Source organism: Rhamphochromis sp. 'chilingali' (assembly GCF_963969265.1).
Source record: "Rhamphochromis sp. 'chilingali' genome assembly, chromosome: 7".
In the NCBI taxonomy this organism is placed as follows: Eukaryota; Metazoa; Chordata; class Actinopteri; order Cichliformes; family Cichlidae; genus Rhamphochromis; species Rhamphochromis sp. 'chilingali'.
This window is the reverse complement of record NC_137934.1, coordinates 34,131,087-34,150,059: the sequence shown is the minus strand read 5'-3', so window position 1 is coordinate 34,150,059 and position 18,973 is coordinate 34,131,087. Positions and strand designations below refer to the sequence as shown.

The 18,973-nt window shown below is 40.6% G+C and overlaps 1 protein-coding gene across 1 annotated transcript in view; it reads right to left on the bottom strand.

Moving 5' to 3' along the window:
• col24a1 (collagen type XXIV alpha 1 chain) overlaps nucleotides 1-18,973 on the bottom strand; it is an 84,181-nt gene that overhangs the window by 33,928 nt on the left and 31,280 nt on the right. Inside the window, exons 8-21 of the mRNA XM_080886747.1 lie at nucleotides 17,050-17,094; nucleotides 16,467-16,520; nucleotides 16,248-16,292; nucleotides 14,835-14,888; nucleotides 14,232-14,276; nucleotides 13,349-13,402; nucleotides 13,014-13,058; nucleotides 5,487-5,540; nucleotides 5,338-5,382; nucleotides 4,935-4,988; nucleotides 4,701-4,754; nucleotides 3,585-3,638; nucleotides 1,054-1,107; nucleotides 915-968 (exon numbers count right to left, since the gene is read on the bottom strand). Of these exons, the coding sequence (XP_080742873.1) occupies nucleotides 915-968; nucleotides 1,054-1,107; nucleotides 3,585-3,638; nucleotides 4,701-4,754; nucleotides 4,935-4,988; nucleotides 5,338-5,382; nucleotides 5,487-5,540; nucleotides 13,014-13,058; nucleotides 13,349-13,402; nucleotides 14,232-14,276; nucleotides 14,835-14,888; nucleotides 16,248-16,292; nucleotides 16,467-16,520; nucleotides 17,050-17,094 (711 nt within the window). The remainder of the gene's footprint in view (nucleotides 1-914; nucleotides 969-1,053; nucleotides 1,108-3,584; nucleotides 3,639-4,700; nucleotides 4,755-4,934; nucleotides 4,989-5,337; nucleotides 5,383-5,486; nucleotides 5,541-13,013; nucleotides 13,059-13,348; nucleotides 13,403-14,231; nucleotides 14,277-14,834; nucleotides 14,889-16,247; nucleotides 16,293-16,466; nucleotides 16,521-17,049; nucleotides 17,095-18,973) is intronic.

Genomic DNA, 18,973 nt, shown 5'->3' with positions numbered 1-18,973 from the left:
AGCTCATCTGGCCTTAACCCACTCTTCTCCCTCATTCTGATGCTCAGTTTGAGCTTCAGTGGTTTTTTGTTTTTACTGTGCCTACATTTCTAAAAGCATTGTGTGGCATGCTAATTAGATATTTACTTCAATGAGAGGCTGAACAGGTGTACCTAATAAAGTGTCCATCTTAGTTTCTTACAAGGTCTTGCAAACTGGATATGAAAAGGTTTAAATTTTACTCAAATAAAGAGAAAAAATGTATATATCTTGTTATTTCTCAACATCATTGTTTTGGGTAAATGGCCTGCATTTGGATAGCGCTTTTCTAGTCCATAGGACCCCAAAGCGCTTTACACTACATTCAGTCATCCACCCATTCACACACACATTCACACACTGGCGATAGCAAGCTACATTGTAGCCACAGCTGCCCTGGGGCGCACTGACAGAGGCGAGGCTGCCGGACACAGGCGCCACCGGGCCCTCTGACCACCACCAGTAACAACCTTTGTCTGCGTACTCTGCCGTGTGTGACAGAAGAATACATTAGCCAACTCTACACCGTTGTGTATGGAGGCCAGATCAATATTCCAACATTAAGCACAATAGAAAACTGTGTGTTGCTCTACACTTTCCAGTGGATTCTGTTTCTATTTACAGGGCTGGAAAACATTTCAGCCTTGTTTTCATAAGCACCTGTTGGTGAATCATGACTTCACCTGGTGGAACATGCCCTGAGAGATATAGCAGGGGGAAAAAAACTGAGATCTGAGCTATACCTGTGAAATATGAATAGATGTTAAATGAGAGGGAGTGTGCGAATTCATCTTGCCTGATCAAATGGAAATTCCTCAGTGAGCTATAGTTTCCACTTCTCTTCTCTGAGTGAATTGAGAACCTGGAAAGATAAGTTAGGTGTCAAATTGTCTCACCTGTATTCCTTTAGGCCCTGGCGGACCCTGGGGTCCTCTCTCACCCTGCAAACCCTGAAACACAGGTGAATGTATGACTGGATGAAATTAATGAATGAGTGGATGGATCGAGAGAGTGGAAAAAGAGATGCCGTTGTACCTTTGGACCAGGTGGTCCGTTTGGGCCCGGCGCTCCAATGTCCCCAGGAAACCCCTTGCAAATTCAGGAGAGAACGAATATTGTTATAGAACATTATTATTAAGCCAAATGTTTTGATTCCTCTGCATTAACCTGTATAAGACAGAACTGTATAAAAATAATGATGGATTGCTGCTGAGCTAATGTTCTCCCTCAGGCAAGCCTGCCATGACACAATCACTCATCTCATAAAATGTGCTTGCGAGCTGCAGCCTTTGTGACCTTTGATGACGTAGCAATTCTGGGCAGCTTGACTTTGACATTGTCGATGTGTTTCACATACTGTGCAGTATTAACAAACACTTTAACAGAAGGTGAGATATTCTGCATAACACCTAAAGACAGAGTGCTGGCAGACCATGACAGAGCAGGAAAATTTTAAGGACATATTAACATTGTGGAAATGTAATAGTTTTGACTTAGAAACGCTTGTGGCTAGCAAGATAATGTGCTACATTCAGTTCAGTGCTATGTTGTTGCTAGTGGGAGAGCTAGCATAGCATAGAGAAGATTTTCCAAGTACGTATTCAGGAGTTTTTAATTTAACCACAAACTGTAGTCAGATGAGTTGATGCCTGCGAAAAGCTCCAACAACAATCCCACGCTGCTGCTCTTTCTCTCTAGTAAAACGCTTGTTTTTAAGCTTTTAATGGAACTACTACTAATACAGTTATCACGAAAAACCCCAACAACAACGTTTTAAGCAAAGCAAGTCGATTATTGACTTAAAAAATTAAAGAATGTAAAATAATTACTTGCCTCTTCCATGACAAAAAAACCAATTCAGTCTCTATTTGTCAGAGCATCTATAGCTAATTTTAATAATTCAAATCAACATCAAATTACAATTTTTAGCAATTACAGGGATTATGAATGACAAAGATAATGTTTTCTGAGTATGAATAAATAAACTCAGCCCAAAAAAGGAACAAAAGAATGACAAAACATGCAAATACATGTACCTAATATGAGCGACTTTGCCCACACAGACACACTCAGCAGTATAAGACTCTGTGAAGTCATCCGTTTCTGTTTTAAGATTTATATTAAGCTGTTCATTATCTTCTAAATTGGTAGATAATTTGGTGTGAAAGCAAACGGAATAACAACCATAACAATCCCTTTGAATCTAAGGTGAGCCAGCATTTGCAGTATATGCACCGTGAATGAAAATACTTATTTTACAGCCACATGGATTTAGCTTAAATCCTATATCTGCTACCTGCTACCTTATCCCCCTATGCTGTCTTTGTCTTTGCATTATCATAAGTTTGACTTGGAGCAGCCATAAAAGAAGCACTCTCTTGGCAACGTGTCCATTGCATTACACACTCTATTAGGAAAGTAGCTGTACCTCAATCTGTCTTTACTTTAGTCAGCATACTCCACTGAACCAAAATACAGCAAAAAAAAAAGAAAAAAAGAAATGCTGTCAGATACTACAGTCAATATTTTAAGAAGACAAAAGCTGAAACATTTTACTCTGACCTTCTCATACTTTATACTGGACTGCTGAATACTGGCCTCAGTGAAGATCATGTTTTTAACAGTAGCTGCCTCTGACTCCCCTTTATTTCGTGCAAGCGCAACAAATATTAATAATAATAATTTATTTGTACAATAATTTTCAAAACACAGAGTTACTAAGTGTGTCACAGTTTGAATAAAAGCTAACCATAAGTATACATGTTCCAACATACAGATACATAAATGGGAAAATATGAATGGAAAACTAACCTGTAAAAATAAGAAGTCAGTCGCTCTGATATAAGCAAGAGCCAGTCAATGTAGAGCTTTATATGTTAATAATTTGATGTTAAGGTGGATTCTGAATGTCACTTGGACCCAGCAAACGGAAGCAATAATAGCTGTGATTGGTGAGCGTCAGATAGCAGCAAGGCTGCTAACAAAAGCTATGTTCTGCACCATCTGGAGAGGAGCTTTGGAGGACTGAGAGATGCAAGTGACTGACAGTAATAGGTGGGAGAAAATTAAAGTGTATATTAAAAGCTCCAGATAAAAGAATGAGTCTTTGATTTTTGCAACATTTCTTAAATGAAAGAAACATGACTGGATGAGATTTGAGATGCAAGATGCAAAACTCAGACGTCGTTCAAAGATGTGCAAAGATGCAGATTTCTAACGTTGCTGACTGATCTCCTTAGAGAAACTGTCAAGAACCTGTTTTACCAGGATTGAGATGAACGAAATTTGAATACATCCACTTAGAAATGGCAGAGAAGCATTCACTGAGACGGGAGATGCTGTTAAGGTTTTAGGGCTTAACAGAAATGTACAACTGTGTGCCATCTGTATAGCAATGGTAAGAGATTCCTTTGAAACTATTAAGAAACATGTATAAAGAAAACAAAATTGGTCCAAGATTAAGTGCTGGGGGACTCCACATATGAGGAAATATATTTGTTAATATGCATTGGTAAGTATCTGTCAGAAAATTGTGATGAAAAAATGCACAACCATGTATGCCTTACCTCTGGTCCTGGAGGCCCAGGTGATCCAGTCACACCCATTTCTCCAATTTTACCCTGACGAAAAGAGAAGAAAGACATGAACAATTTGCTCCTCTTGTGTTGTGCGGATATAATCCCGAAATAAGTCACTGACACCACTTTGATGATGTATTCAAATGTTAGATCACCAAGGGGATCCTACAGAGAGTCTAAAGCACTCAGATCATGATTCTGCTTGCTATAACTGTCAGACAGGACAGGGTATAAAAAAAGAAAGTAAAAAGTAAAAAATTAGCCAATAAAGACTAATAATGTTACTTCATATTTGCTAATCTGTGGTTGACAAAAGATTTTCCAAGCAGTTTCTGTCACTCCATTTTAAATGTTTGTTTCTTTGCTTTGATTCACTACAGATAGCCGTTTAACTTGTGCAACTTTCCTGCCATTATGTTAACACACTAATATTACAGACAGCTGGGCACCAGTCTGGGTTTGGTGTGGAATAATCGCTCTAAGCGCTTCAGTAACAGTTCTTAGTAAGTCAAAGATGCAGCAGTTTGCTGAAACCACAACTTATCTCTGATTGGCTGGCAAGAGACAAGAGCTGAAAAAACCCACCTGAAACCAAAGATTGAGCCAAAGGGATTACGTTTACACATGCTAACCTCTTTATTTAGCACTGGCTGTGTTTAATATAATTATCCAGCACTGTAACAGTATACATATGACAGGAAATAGCAAAAACCCTTTAATCATGTAGACTGCTAACTACATGTTAGCTTTTTGTCTTTTCTTTCCTCTTTACACTGGGCTAACAATGTCATTATTCTCATTACGTGACTTGTTTAGATATCATCCTGCAGGGAATTTGTAATGTTTTAACTTAAAAGAGATTAATTTGCTCTAATGGTTGCTTGTGCTGATAAGCAAACCCAGAGCTGTTTAAAGACATTAATTTCACATTTATCTCCTATCACTGAATCTCCCCTCCCAGAAAATCTAAGATAAAGGTAATGTTTTCTGAGTATGACTAAATAAACTGAATCCAAAAAGCATGGCAAAACATCCACGAACATGCAAATACATGTTCCAAGCATGAATAACTTTGCCCACTCAGACACACTCACACAGACATACCGGTGGCCCTGGTTTCCCTCTGGGCCCAGGAAGACCAGGAGCACCAGCAGCACCCTGAAAGACAAACACACACCATTTTTGAGTTGATTTCACAAAGTCTGTGGTTGACTTTTCTTGTTTTTTAATCAATCTCTATGTACCGTAATGGAGCAAACACAGGTAGAACCTATTGGTAACAGCAGATACACACATTGCATGGTCACATGGCGTGCTATGCTTTGTAAGGACGCTTACCTTATCCCCCTGGTACCCCATCTCTCCTGGCTCGCCCCTTTGTCCGGTTTCACCCTAGATTTCATAGTATCAAACAGAGATATAACACAACACTGCACTGCCGCAATAATCTGAAGAAACCACAAACAAAAAAACGGCACACACTATACAGAGGCTGTTTAATGCACCAGCACTATCAAAATTTAGTTTGATAGGTTGAGTTCAATGTCGTGAAAGCAAATGAAGAGTCTGTAAAGAACCACTGGAGCAATATCAGCGTTTAACATGAAAAAATGATTAAACACTAATACATAGGACTGAGTTTGCTGGATGTGTTAGCAAAATGTCACAAGGATCTTATATAGTACGTCCAAGTCACACATTACACACAGATGCACTGCAATAATATAAATATTTAGATCACCTTATCACCTTTCAATCCAGGCAGGCCGGCTCGTCCTGTTGGGCCCTGTCGCAGAGGGAGCGGAACAAAGGGAAGGAAAAGTTTAACATTCAATCACTTAGGATTCTCCTAAGATGTAAAAAAATGGTAGAAGCAAATATCAGGCCCACCTGAGGTCCCACCATACCAGGCAGTCCTCGTGGTCCCTCGGGCCCTGGGTCTCCCTGCGAAGAGAAGGACACAGTGGAATTTATGTATCACAAATAGGGATGGGTACCGGTGTCCGGTTCTGACATAAACGGTAGTAACCAGACCGAAAAGCAGCGCACATTTCGGTGCTTTATTTCGGTGCTTTTTTTTTCCTGAGCTGTGATACACTTTAGATTCTAGCCAATCATTTTACGTTTCCGAGGATAGTAGGCGGGGCCAGGTACGTACGTTCTGTTAGAGCAGAGCTACAGATTAAAAATGTCCAAGGCGAAGCGGTCAAAAGTCTGGTTGTACTTCACAGCAAAATATGCAAACTCAGCAGCCTGCAACAAGTGCTTTAAGCTGATACTGTGATACTGTCAAAGGAGGTAACACCTCAAATCCGATGAAACACCTGGCGACGCATAGCGTTTTTTTTAAAAGCCCAGAAATGCGCCGTATTTGATAGCTTGCCGCGAGACCTCACACCGAGCACATCTACTGCGGGTGGGTTGCCTGTTATGCAACATCCCCCAAAAACACGAAGAGGAGAGTCCTGGCCCCTAGCCCTGCCAGTGTAGCAGAAATGATGACGGATGATGGTGGCAGCAGCCGTTCTTCTCTGCGTGAGTAGCTAATTTACGTTGAGTAGGCTAACCACGTTATTACATTAATGCATGTAAGGTGAACTAGCAAACATCATCATAGCTACATGCGGATGTCCTCTTGTTTGATGGCAGATACTCCCTTCACCCTGGCTAAAAAGGCTAAAATGACCAAAGAAAAAGTGGAAAACAGTTAAACATGAGAGGTTTAGGACAAAGTTTGTGTTTTTTCCATTGTTTAAGCACTGCTTCCAGCCAAGAGTGATACCATATATGCCCCATAGCTGCAGAAAAGGCTAACATTGTTATATTTTTACAAAAAACAGCTGAACATGAGAGGTTTTTGGACCAATTTTGTGTTCTCCATTCTTTAAGCACCGGTTTGAGCACAGTTTGAGCACCGGCACCGTTTCAAAAGTACCGATTTGGCACCGGTATCGGATAAAACCTAAACGATACCCATCCCTAATCACAAATATGTATCACAAATACACACACGTAGTACTTGTAATATGAGTCCATTGTTGTTTGATAGTGAATGGCAGTTTTGCACAAAATATTTCTGATCCATTGTTGACATTGTATTGACATGCAGCACATTCCTGTTTGCCACAACCCTATGAGAAACATAAGCAGTGTTGGCAGAGTATCCAGTTGTTTTGCAGCGGTTTGGGTTGCCAGGCCCCAACAGTCAATCCACTCTAATTGACAGAGGTGAGGGGAGACTGGCCAGAAAGTGTGGCTGGACCAAACAGCAGACAGGCTGCTCAGGTAGCTTTCACCCTGTCTGCAGTAATAGTCAGAAGCACTGATGTGATGACAACAATTTGTATATGCACAAGTATGTGTGAGAGCATACGTGCTATACTATTCCCACAGACACAGCAGTTACAAGTTACTCTGGGTTTTTTTCCCCTCTATGCCTAAAGATAGTGGAAGCAATACCATATTTGCTCGGTAGCAGCAATGTCTGATGCAACCAACAAAAGCATAGTGAATACAGATGGATACAAAACCAAAATAAAATCCAGAATTTTGCACCACTCGTCTGCAGAAAAGGCCTGAGAGCAATAATGTTACTGAAAAACAAACCTAAAAGAATTAAAGAACCAACCACTAAAAACAATCAATGTGTCGGTCTGACCAATATGCACAAAATCAGTAATAAGTAGTACAGAATACTGTCTATGTTGCATCATCAAAGACATGTGGCTTAAACTATAAGTCCATCTGGACCCCTTAAGGTCAGTGTTTGATGCTGAGGCTCCGCTGTGGTATCGCAGGAGGACACACACAAATCACATGCCTTCCATCAAAAGAGGCTTTTAACAGTGGACACATGAAAAATGATGCACTGAAAGAAGGGGGAAAGCACAGATAGAAAATGTTCCCCCATTGCCCCCACCCAAAAACTCCAGAGTCCACTGGCCGAGCTGAAACAACAGGGTACATCAACATCCCACACAGAGCCTTTCCTCAAACTGCTGTCAAGATGAAGCCTGTCTGCCAGGTGGTTAAACGTCATCCAAACCGCTATCTGCTCGCCACGTGGGGAAGACAATTGGTTCGAGGCTCGATCAAATCCAGATTGCTGCATTCCTGTACATCATGTTTCAACACAACCGTTGTAGCCTCAGAAAATCCAATTAGACATAGAAATGTTTCTACACCCAGGACATCATAATCCCATTTAAGCGCGCCACTTCAAATGCCTCCAATTCAGACCCAGACAAGATTTAGTGCATTTTAATTTAGACTTGGCCACAAACAGCATGTACCTCTGTTAGCCACACACCAAATCTGATTGGCTACATACCAAAAAAAGGGTTGGGCCTCCTCTGGTAGCTTATGTGCTTATGCCGTTAAAGCGATTAAGTATCTCCTGTAGGTGTAACGTGTAGGTGTCCCTTTTTTCACCACGTAGTTTATGTGTAGACAGCTGTTATTCCTTGCTACTGCAATAAGACATATACCAATAGCTAATTTCACTCTAACTTCAAAGTAACTTCAGAAGAATAGATGAGAAGGTATAAATCTAGAAAGTTAATCTAGTTCCTGACACAGTCACAGTCCAGTATAGCTAAATGACTTTGGTGCAAACTACTGAACTGCAATGCCCATCATTTCCTGTCTGTCTTCAATATCATGATTGCTACCTTCATGGACACATTCACAAGTACTTTGAGTGTAAATAGAGCCATTCCTAAAAAAAAATGCAGGTAGTACAGTGGGGCAAAAAAGTATTTAGTCAGCCACCGATTGTGCAAGTTCCCCCACTTAAAATGATGACAGAGGTCAGTAATTTGCACCAGAGGTACACTTCAACTGTGAGAGACAGAATGTGAAAAAAAAATAATCCATGAATCCACATGGTAGGATTTGTAAAGAATTTATTCGTAAATTAGGGTGGAAAATAAGTATTTGGTCACCTCAAACAAGGAAAATCTCTGGCTCTCACAGACCTGTAACGTCTTCTGTAAGAAGCTTTCCTGTCCCCCACTCGTTACCTGTATGAATGGCACCTGTTTGAACTCATCATCTGTATAAAAGACACCCGTCCACAGCCTCAAACAGTCAGACTCCAAACTCCGCCATGGCCAAGACCAAAGAGCTTTCGAAGGACACCAGGAAAAGTATTGTAGACCTGCACCAGACTGGGAAGAGTGAATCTACAATAGGCAAGCAGCTTGGTGTGAAAAAAATCAACTGTGGGAGCAATCATCAGAAAATGGAAGACATACAAGACCACTGATAATCTCCCTCGATCTGGGGCTCCACGCAAGATCTCATCCCGTGGGGTCAAAATGATCATGAGAACGGTGAGCAAAGATCCCAGAACCACACGGGGGGACCTGGTGAATGACCTGCAGAGAGCTGGGACCAAAGTAACAAAGGTCACCATCAGTAACACACTACAACGGCAGGGAATCAAATCCCGCAGTGCCAGACGTGTTCCGCTGCTGAAGCCAGTGCATGTCCAGGCCCGTCTGAAGTTTGCCAGAGAGCACATGGATGATACAGCAGAGGATTGGGAGAATGTCATGTGGTCAGATGAAACCAAAGTAGAACTTTTTGGTATAAACTCAACTCGTCGTGTTTGGAGGAAGAAGAATACTGAGTTGCATCCCAAGAACACCATACCTACTGTGAAGCATGGGGGTGGAAACATCATGCTATGGGGCTGTTTTTCTGCCAAGGGGACAGGATGACTGATCCGTGTTAAGGACAGAATGAATGGGGCCATGTATCGTGAGATTTTGAGCCAAAACCTCCTTCCATCAGTGAGAACTTTGAAGATGAAACGAGGCTGGGTCTTCCAACATGACAATGATCCAAAACACACCGCCCGGGCAACAAAGGAGTGGCTCCGTAAGAAGCATTTGAAAGTCCTGGAGTGGCCTAGCCAGTCTCCAGACCTCAACCCCATAGAAAATCTGTGGCGGGAGTTGAAAGTCCGTGTTGCTCGGCGACAGCCCCAAAACATCACTGCTCTCGAGAAGATCTGCATGGAGGAATGGGCCAAAATACCAGCTACTGTGTGTGCAAACCTGGTAAAGACCTATAGTAAACGTTTGACCTCTGTTATTGCCAACAAAGGTTATGTTACAAAGTATTGAGTTGTATTTTTGTTACTGACCAAATACTTATTTTCCACCCTGATTTACGAATAAATTCTTTACAAATCCTACCATGTGGATTCATGGATTTTTTTTTTCCACATTCTGTCTCTCACAGTTGAAGTGTACCTCTGGTGCAAATTACTGACCTCTGTCATCATTTTAGGTGGGGGAACTTGCACAATCGGTGGCTGACTAAATACTTTTTTGCCCCACTGTATATAAAAACAACAAAAAACATGGTGGAAGAATTGTAAAGAGAAAAAACAAGGGTATTATTACAACTACTCTGGTCTCCATCTCGCCCTACTGTTTTTCTTTCAGGCTATGAAAAAGTGTCGGGCTGCATCACATTTTGCCGAGTCACACACTGGCAGAGACATCAAGTGCATACCAGAAGGAACACTTGCTGTTTATGTTCTCTCTGCGATTACTCGAGTAAAGGTTCTAACCACGTGCAATAGGCTTTTAAATAAATGAGTGAGCACAACGAGAGCCTCAACGGTGTGACTGACAGTGAGACGTGAAAATGAGTTTTAGATGTCAAATTAAAGTTCTTTGCGAGATTCATACAGCGTCAAAATCACCCAGCTGGAAAGTTGAGTGAATATGATTTATTACATCAAAGGCTGGATTAAAGAGGTGCGGGGATTTGGGCTCTCTAGTATGATTACTCAAAAGTACTTACTGGCCATAACTTGTCTGAGAACTGCATCAGCTTTAATTATTAATAAGTCAGTTACCTTCTCCTTTTTTGCATTTGAGTAAAAGTATATAAATTGCAGAAAACTATCTTATCACTGACTTCATTTGAGTAGTAGCGTTTGACATTGCTCCGGACAACACAACCTGAAAGTGTTAAAGCGTTCACATCGGAGCTTATGATGAACATCACTGAACACAGTGAAGCGCAGTTCGTCAGATACAACTGTGAAGGAACAAAACGTGGTGGCACCTTGATTTCATTTGGTCAGAAATGTAATTTACTGTTTTTCTTTGGTAGGAATTCGTGCAAACTTCAAAAGGTATTTCTTTGTTATTAAATACTGTTGAAAAGCCTGTTTATTTCCCTTATATCTTGCCAAGAAGCATTGTTGGCAACAAAGGAATAATCAACAAAACACAAATTTCCTTACTTTTTGAGCTAATTTTAAATAGGCACAGGGAAGGAAAGGAAAGGAAAGCCCATTCACACACATACAAGTGTGTAAATCAGTGTCACATCCTTTTCTTTTTACACCAAGTGGTCTGCAGTTTCTGAATGAGACCTGTCATCAGTTAAACACAGCAAGTGCCATGGCTAGCAGAACTGATATAATCAAAAGCAACTATTTATTTTTGCATAGCACATGTAAAATTCTGCATGATATTAGGTTTGGGTTTTTTTTTTTTTTTTAACCAAAACACTTGAAGATGGTGTGTGCATACTTCCTGTCTGGCTGTTTCAGTAGGATCAGTGACTTACAGCCAGTAGCTGAGGTGAATGCTGAGAAATCATTCCTCCAGCTGTGTCTAGCGCCACTCAGTGACCCCTCAAAAATCCCCAATAAATTCAAAGATACGAGGAACACAAACCAGTGTAAACGACACTTGAAAGCACGGGACAGGTGCTGTATACAGTTGGATCAGGGTGGCTGACGTGAACATCTGGAAGTAACTATAGACACACGATACTGCATTCTGCAGTAATGGAAAAAAAGCTTGTTCTCTTTTAGGCCTCTGATGGTCTTTCCTTAATTTAAATGTATTTTAACCTCTTTATTGTAACTCACTTTACCCTTTAACAGCAAACAACAAGCTCAGCTCCAGTACTCTACACTCAACCTGACATTAGACTAAAAAAAAAAAACAAAACAAAGCAGGCAGCTATATATTCTCTTTATTCTCTACACCCTGTCTGCATGTGGCAAGTTTCGCTTTCACTAAGGTTTCCAATGTCTGGCTCTCTTTAACATGTAAGCCCATGTTGACTTGTGAATCTCATCACATTCACATCCTATTTATACGAGTCCCTTACTTATGGCCTTACCAGTGGTTAAAGCATGAACATGCATAAACAAAAAGAAACCCACTGACAGTCACCTGGCCTCTACTAAACACAACAAGAGGAGGACGAGACACCAAAGCTGAAAATTTCCTCCACATCAGGCATGAATTAACTTTCTGGATGTAGAAGAGCTCAGAAAAGTAAAACATCCTTCCAAAGATTCCTGGATCCAGATCCTTATCATCTCCAGAAGTTAATCACCTTTTGAATTGGGCCAAGCCCCACCTCTGGTGCACTTTGTATGCAAATATGTCAATACCTCTTTGAGGTAGCGGACAAACAAATAAATCAAATGAACCAATCAGATGACCTCCATAGTTGAGGTAGATTTACAGTGTCTCTGGGTTTCTCTAGCTTTAAAGCTTCAGTCCTGGTTCTGTGAATAATCCTAGTTTGAAATTATTGAGTTCCTATTCCTGATTTCATTGTATTACAGTGGGCCTGTATTGTTGTAGTTTTGAATGTTGTTTTCTTGGGTTTCGGCCTCTGTTTTGAGTTTATCAGAGTGCCTTTATTCCCCTCAGTGGTTTTCTGCTCATTCCTCCCTAAGTCTCTTCTGCCTCTGATTTAGTTAGGGTGAAGTCTTCTTGCTTACATGTTTTTCCTATTTTACTTTGAAAGTCAGCCTTTATTCCCTTGTGTTGCTTTTATTTCCTGTCTTACCTTGTCTAGTTGTCACCTATTGGTAGATATCATCACCTGTGTCCACACCCATCTGTCTTCCCCGGGCACTTCTGAGAGTATTTGTAAACTTGCCTCAAGACGTCCGTTCATTTTCCTTGATGTGCATCTCCGATTTCTCTGTAGGTCCTTTATTTACTTTTTAAACTTTGGGACTTTTTATACCTGCCTAAATAAAGGCATGTTATCTTATTTCATTACATTGTTTTTGTGCCTTGCATTCAGGTCACCTCAGCTCCACATATCTTGACGTACAATGGAAGAGAACAACAGAAAAGACACTACTGCCATCAGGAAAACAAAACCCGTATTAAACGATACAGGGAATCTAACCAAGAATTAGCTTGCGACGTGAAAATTCCTAACTACTGTCAGTCGTGAGGCTCATGAGCCAATCCCAATCTAAGCACTAAGACAAGTGGAATAAGACACAATAGGCCTGAGATAAAACTGACAAAACTGAGCCTTGTGAGTCACAGGTCTAAGAACGGACTCACAAATCTAAATCAAACAAAACATGTTGCTGCTAAAAAAAAAAAAAAAAAAATACAGACTCACCCTTAGACCAGGAAAGCCACTTATGCCAGCCCCACCAACAGGGCCCTGTGGAGGAACATCATAAGTACGTTTGTCTCACTCTCAAAACAATACAGGAGTAACAAAGCATATTTATGTCATCTGATCATAAAAAACCCTAAAAAACTCTCAGTAAAGCTAGGATTATTCATACGCATATAACTGTACATTTTACAGCTGAGTATTATGAGACACTGTCCACCTGTGCTACCTCTAATGAGACAGCACAAACAGAAGAAGCCAGAGTTCAAGGATGAAGACAGAAGACTGAAGTAAGTATTGGACATACTGAACAAAAAGCGGGCACAAGTTCTCACCTCATTTCCATCTGGACCAGGAGGCCCCCTCTCCCCAGCATCCCCCATGACACCCTACGGGGCAAATACATCCACAATTAATTTAAGAAAGTCGGGACTACCATTTTTAACTTTACCCTCAATCTGCAGAGAGTAGCACCTCCACAGAGGTAAAAGAGTAGTTTTTTTCTTCTGCTTTCTCCATAACGGCTCTGTGCTTTCTGTCGTGCGTGGCATAGCAAACTTTTTTTAAAAATTGACTTTACATGTAGCATTTAACGTGCAATTTCCCAAAGTAATTATTCAAGATTAACTTCACATGGACATAATGTGCAAAAGCACATTTTTTAATGAGGCAAGATTAGCCGGCGTATTAGCCAGACATCACTGTTCCAAGAAAAAAAAAAATTGATAAAACAGTCACTGGGCTTTTTGCCCGCTTGGCAACTTCAATACAGAGAAGCGAAGGCTTGTTTTTAAAACATTAACTTTTCACAGTGTGCGGGCCCAACCTAGACATTCCATCTGTCTCTGAGTGTAACTTTATTCAAGGCCACCCTGGAACAAACTTGCAGACAATATGCCAAGATGCATGTAATTTGCTATATCTTGAACACTGTATTGTATGTATGCATACATGTGTAATAGTCCTCTTTGTTCTTTTCTCTTGATGTCCTATCAAACCTGCCTCCTGCTGCTTTAGCACATTCACAGCAGCAGGATACAAATGTGCCTCTTTTGGATGCTTCTGGGGTCCGTGTGGATATGCAGTACTGCTTTATACTGGCATACTGTATACCTGATGAGCTGGATAGCAGCAGTTTTTACCATCAACGTGATGGGCAAAAGTATAGATTTAGGGAACTGTTAAGTATGGCAAAAACCAAAATGGATTCATTATTACATGTCTTCCTTTGGGGCCAGGTCTTCCAGCAGGTCCAGGTATGCCCTAGAAAAGAAAAACAAGCAGTTAGATTTCTCACGCAAGTTTAGGATTGAAATTGAAATGACTGGAAAGAGAATTAGAGAGGATATGAGCCTAAGCAACCACAGCTCTTCTAATCTCCTCCGCAATCCGTAAAACAAAATAAGCCCATAAAATAAGATGCTTAAATTATCCATTAAAGTCGCACAGGTTCTCAATACAGCCTACTTTAGGTGAGGATTTAACAATGCATTTCATCACGTTGAATAAAGTTCTCTTGGCATAAAACAAGCTGATGTGAAAAAGCCACAACAAAACTACAAACACCGGGATTTCTTAGATTTTGACCTCTCAAGAATGAAGCAATGTGTTCAGTAATTACTGACTGCCTAAATGGAAAATATTTTTTTCTGTAGCCTAATGATGGGGGGAAAAGTTTGAATAAACAGAAAATAAATGGAGGTGAAAGATAAGATATTTACAGATTTATTAGAGGTAAATAAAAAAATTGTGATGGGAAATGTGTCATGTTTATAGAGACTTTGACAAATTGCACACTGGAAATGAACAAACATCACTCACTTTCTCCCCTTCCAGCCCAGGTGGGCCAGCATCGCCCGGAGGCCCAATGAAACCCTGAAAATGAGAAAAACATCACAACAAAGTAAAAATTCTGTGCTGCATTAACACAGCACAATGCTTACATTAACTTGTCATTATGAAATAACGACAGCAGAAGAATAGTAGCTTGTCTGGTGCACTGTTCTTGAATGCCTTCAAATGCACTAATAATATTTCAGCAACAGAGCTGCGCATAGTCTTTTATTTTGGAAACTGACTAGATTTCCTTTTCCTGCATCTGACTTTTTGCACTCTGCATCAGATGTGGGTCATGTCCGCTCATCTTGGCTAACATGAATAACTTATTTTGTGCTGATGGCAGCACAGGAAAAACGATTTGCCACTGAAATCAGTTCATAACAATCAGGACGGTCGCAGCTTGAACATCTTTGTCTGGAGTACAGAGCCACCACATGAAAGTGCCTAATTGGGTAAAAATAGATGACACAGTCAGAGGATTTTTTTTATCCTTTTAAAATTTAATTCTGGATTTTAAAAGACATGTGTGGCCCTGATGCATCCTGTGGGAAACATGGGAGAAATAGCTGGTTTCACTGGCCAAACTCTTCTTTGTTCAAGGTAAATGTAGCTCAGGAACAGTCTGAGCACAGATTCCTCATCAGTGTTACAGGTAATTTCAAGGAGTTTTCCAGTGAGTAAAAATGCAAACAGGATCAGTATCTGAGACCAATGATCGATTAAATTTTTGTACCAATAACAAAAAAAACAAAAAACAAATAGGATCTTTAATCTGATTTTAAATCATGAACAGTGTTCTCATATCATAATTGGTCCTGCATTACAAGCTAACATACACCAAAAACAAATCTGTTGGAGCCATAAGAAATTAAAAAGTTGGTTTTAGCCTCATTTTTGCAACCAAACTGTCAAAATACGAGCAAAAAACCCTAAAGCTGCTCAGTATTTGTACTACAATTCAGACTGGCTGCATTCAGGTTTGTATGTCAGTTAGCATACAACGTAATCAGTATTTCCGAGTCATCCTTTTTTTTTTTTTTGCATCCCTTTCCACCCTCTCTCATTGCTCAAACATCTTTCTTTTCAGCACATTGTCTGCCTCTGTGGCTCCTTCTCACCCTGCCAGCTTCGGTCCGACACTGTGATCCTAGCTATCCTGTTTCCTGGGACCGCAACGCTCCTCTTAAGTCCATTCTCTAGCTAGCTCATTTGGCCCCTTCTGATTTCATCTGTTCCTCTTCTACCTACTGTCTTTCTTCTGTTCTCCTATTTTGGGGCATTTCAGTCACTGTGGAGCCAGCCTGAAACTCTGGTCCTAATCCTTTCAGGAAATGAAAGAGTTCAATGTAGTAATACTAAAGGAAAAAAAAATAGCAGAAAACACCTTATACTTACACGAACACCTTTAGGGCCAGGGCTACCTTGTGGCCCGGCTGAGCCCTACAAAGAAAAACAGGGAGACTTTGTTGACTACAAAGCATCTGATGTGCATAGGTCAGCAGAAATTAGTGTACATTATTGTGGCTGTGTTCTCTTAGTAAAGTTCTCGATAGAGCAATAAAGGAATCTGCAAGGATTGATGGAGAAACAATTTTTGTGTGTTTTTCACTGCACCTGCCTGCCAGGGTAACCTGCAGCTCCAGCTTCCCCAGGAAGTCCTGGTATGCCCTAAAGTGACGAGAGAGGAAAAGGGAGAGAGAGAGAATGAACGGTGAATAGGGAGATTAGCGGACGGATAACGTGAAAGGGGAGAAACGCAGACTTCTAGTAGCAGTGCCAGCTAAGGAATAAAACAAGCACTGTTCATTCCCAACAGCTCCGTCTACTAACTGCACCTTTCAGCACCCCTCCAATACACCCCATCCCTCACTATCTCACTCTGGCTTTTACTTCAGCTCATTGTTCACTGTTATGTGACTCATTCTTGTTATTGTCGTTGTTTGAGAAAGTGAAGAGTTTTAAGAGGGATAAAAAGAGCCATAAAAAGAACCAGCTACTATAAGGGACAGCTGAAGGACTACCATAACTGGCTTGTCACACACTCATCTTTGCATTCGTTCATTTGCATGTGTGTACCAACCCAGTTCCTATTTGTATTTTTGTGACAAAGTACTAGCCGGAATCCAGCTACCTTGAATTTAACAATTTTAGTTTTGTTGGGCTGTAACACAAACCATGAACACAAATAACTACTTACTTGTTCTCCTGGTGGTCCAGGTGGACCCAGATAACCTTTAGGACCCTTAAAAAGTAAAATGAAACAAGTACTTTTAGTAAATTTCAACTGAAAAATTGGTAACTAAGAGTAATTAAGCTGCCCTGCTAGCAGCATTAAAAGGCATAAAAACTAAATGCTAAATTAAGAATATGTACGCCGAATGTGAACTATTAGAGAGCAGTCAGTCTAATCAAAATATCATGTTGAGTGTTGAAACAAAGCATGCGGATGAAGTCAGGGGATTACCAGCTTCAGTAGGATTCAACTACTTGGAAACCATGAATCTATGTGTCAGGTTCAAAGAGTTTAACCAACCACCCCACTGGACAGACCCCAAGCAGTGCACTAAACAAGAAGAGCCAACAGTAAAACTAGAAAAAAGAAGGGTAGTTAATCACTTTAATGAAGTAAAGAAAAAAACAGTGGGATGGATTTCCTGTGGGCAGTTTTTGTGTTACTACTTTAAAATTTCCCAAGTCATAGATAATGCTTTCAACTTGGGTCGGTAACCTTATGCACGTCCTGCATGTCCTGTGTAAACATGAGAAATTATGCAGTTTTGTATCAGTGAAAATAATGGTTTGAGCTTCATGTTTCTGTGGGAAAGTCTGTGGGCAGGCACACTTTTTGGGACTGGCCAAAGGACATGTGATGAAACAATATATAACAAAATCTATTACATGTGACATCTCTGTTTGAGAAATTTGCTCTAAACAGTTTTCTTTCAGTTTGTGCCATCTAGTTTTAACAAGTCGGTGTCCCATTTTACATCAGGACAGTTTATAAAAACATCCACAGCACATTTCTGAGTTCTGTGTGGTTTTAAAACAAAGTGATTCAATTAAAACACAAAAAAAAATGTTCATTCTGCAGAAAGTGATTAAAGTGGAAACAGTTTAGTGACTCTGGTCCAAAGCCAGCCCTGGGCTACAGCAAAATCCCACATTTAGTTAAGTAAGCACGTTTTCTTTGTAAGCTAAACAGGATTTATTGTTGAGTAAATCAGAGCTATTCTCCTCTTAAGCGCTTTATTTTTGCTTTTGACGTGATTATCAACAACAGATGTTTACAGCGACAAAACACAAGGTCAGGGCCAGGTCAGTGTCTTTTTCGGGGAAGAAAGAGGGCTTCTTGAACAGTATCAATGTCTCTGTCATGTACTTCCGAGGTTGTGACATATGACCTTCACGCCCAATAAAAGTTCCATGCAGGGCTAAAGAGCGTAGGCCAGTCATTTCCTCTTAAAATACCTGATGGGCCGCAGGGGGTGTGCTGGATGTATTAAGTTTAGCTACTGCAAACACTGATGTGGCCTCTTGGGATTCAAGGTTAAGGCCAACTATGTGGAAACCAGATTCAGAATTTCATCAAGAAGCTACCTGTAGATACAGCCATGTGAGGAGCAGGACCACCTACTATAACAGAATAAATCTATTGAGTTCATGGGGTCATGCCAAGAAAAACTCAAACACAACAGCAGCGATGTGTGGCTTTGAGTAAAACTATAAAGCCTAAAAAGAATTTAAGTCTGTCAGTTGATAATTACGTATCAATGCTTTTGATTTTACCCGTCACTGCATCTATGAAATTCTCTGTTTTAAAGCATGGCATGACAGTGGATGTCTGGTACCCAAGGCAGTACCATATCACCCCATTAGAACACTTCGCTCTCGCACTGCAGGCTTACTTGTTGTTCCTAGAATCCAGCTTCCAGTTTGGATTCGGCAGACAGACACTATCTCTACTTTTAAGATTAGGCTTCAAACTTTCCTTTTTGGTAAAGTATATAGTTAGGGCTGGATCAGGTGACCTTGAATCCTCCCTTAGTTATGCTGCAATAGGTGTAGACTGCTGGGGGATTCCCATGATGCACTGAGCATTTTCTTTTCTGTCATCTTTCTCA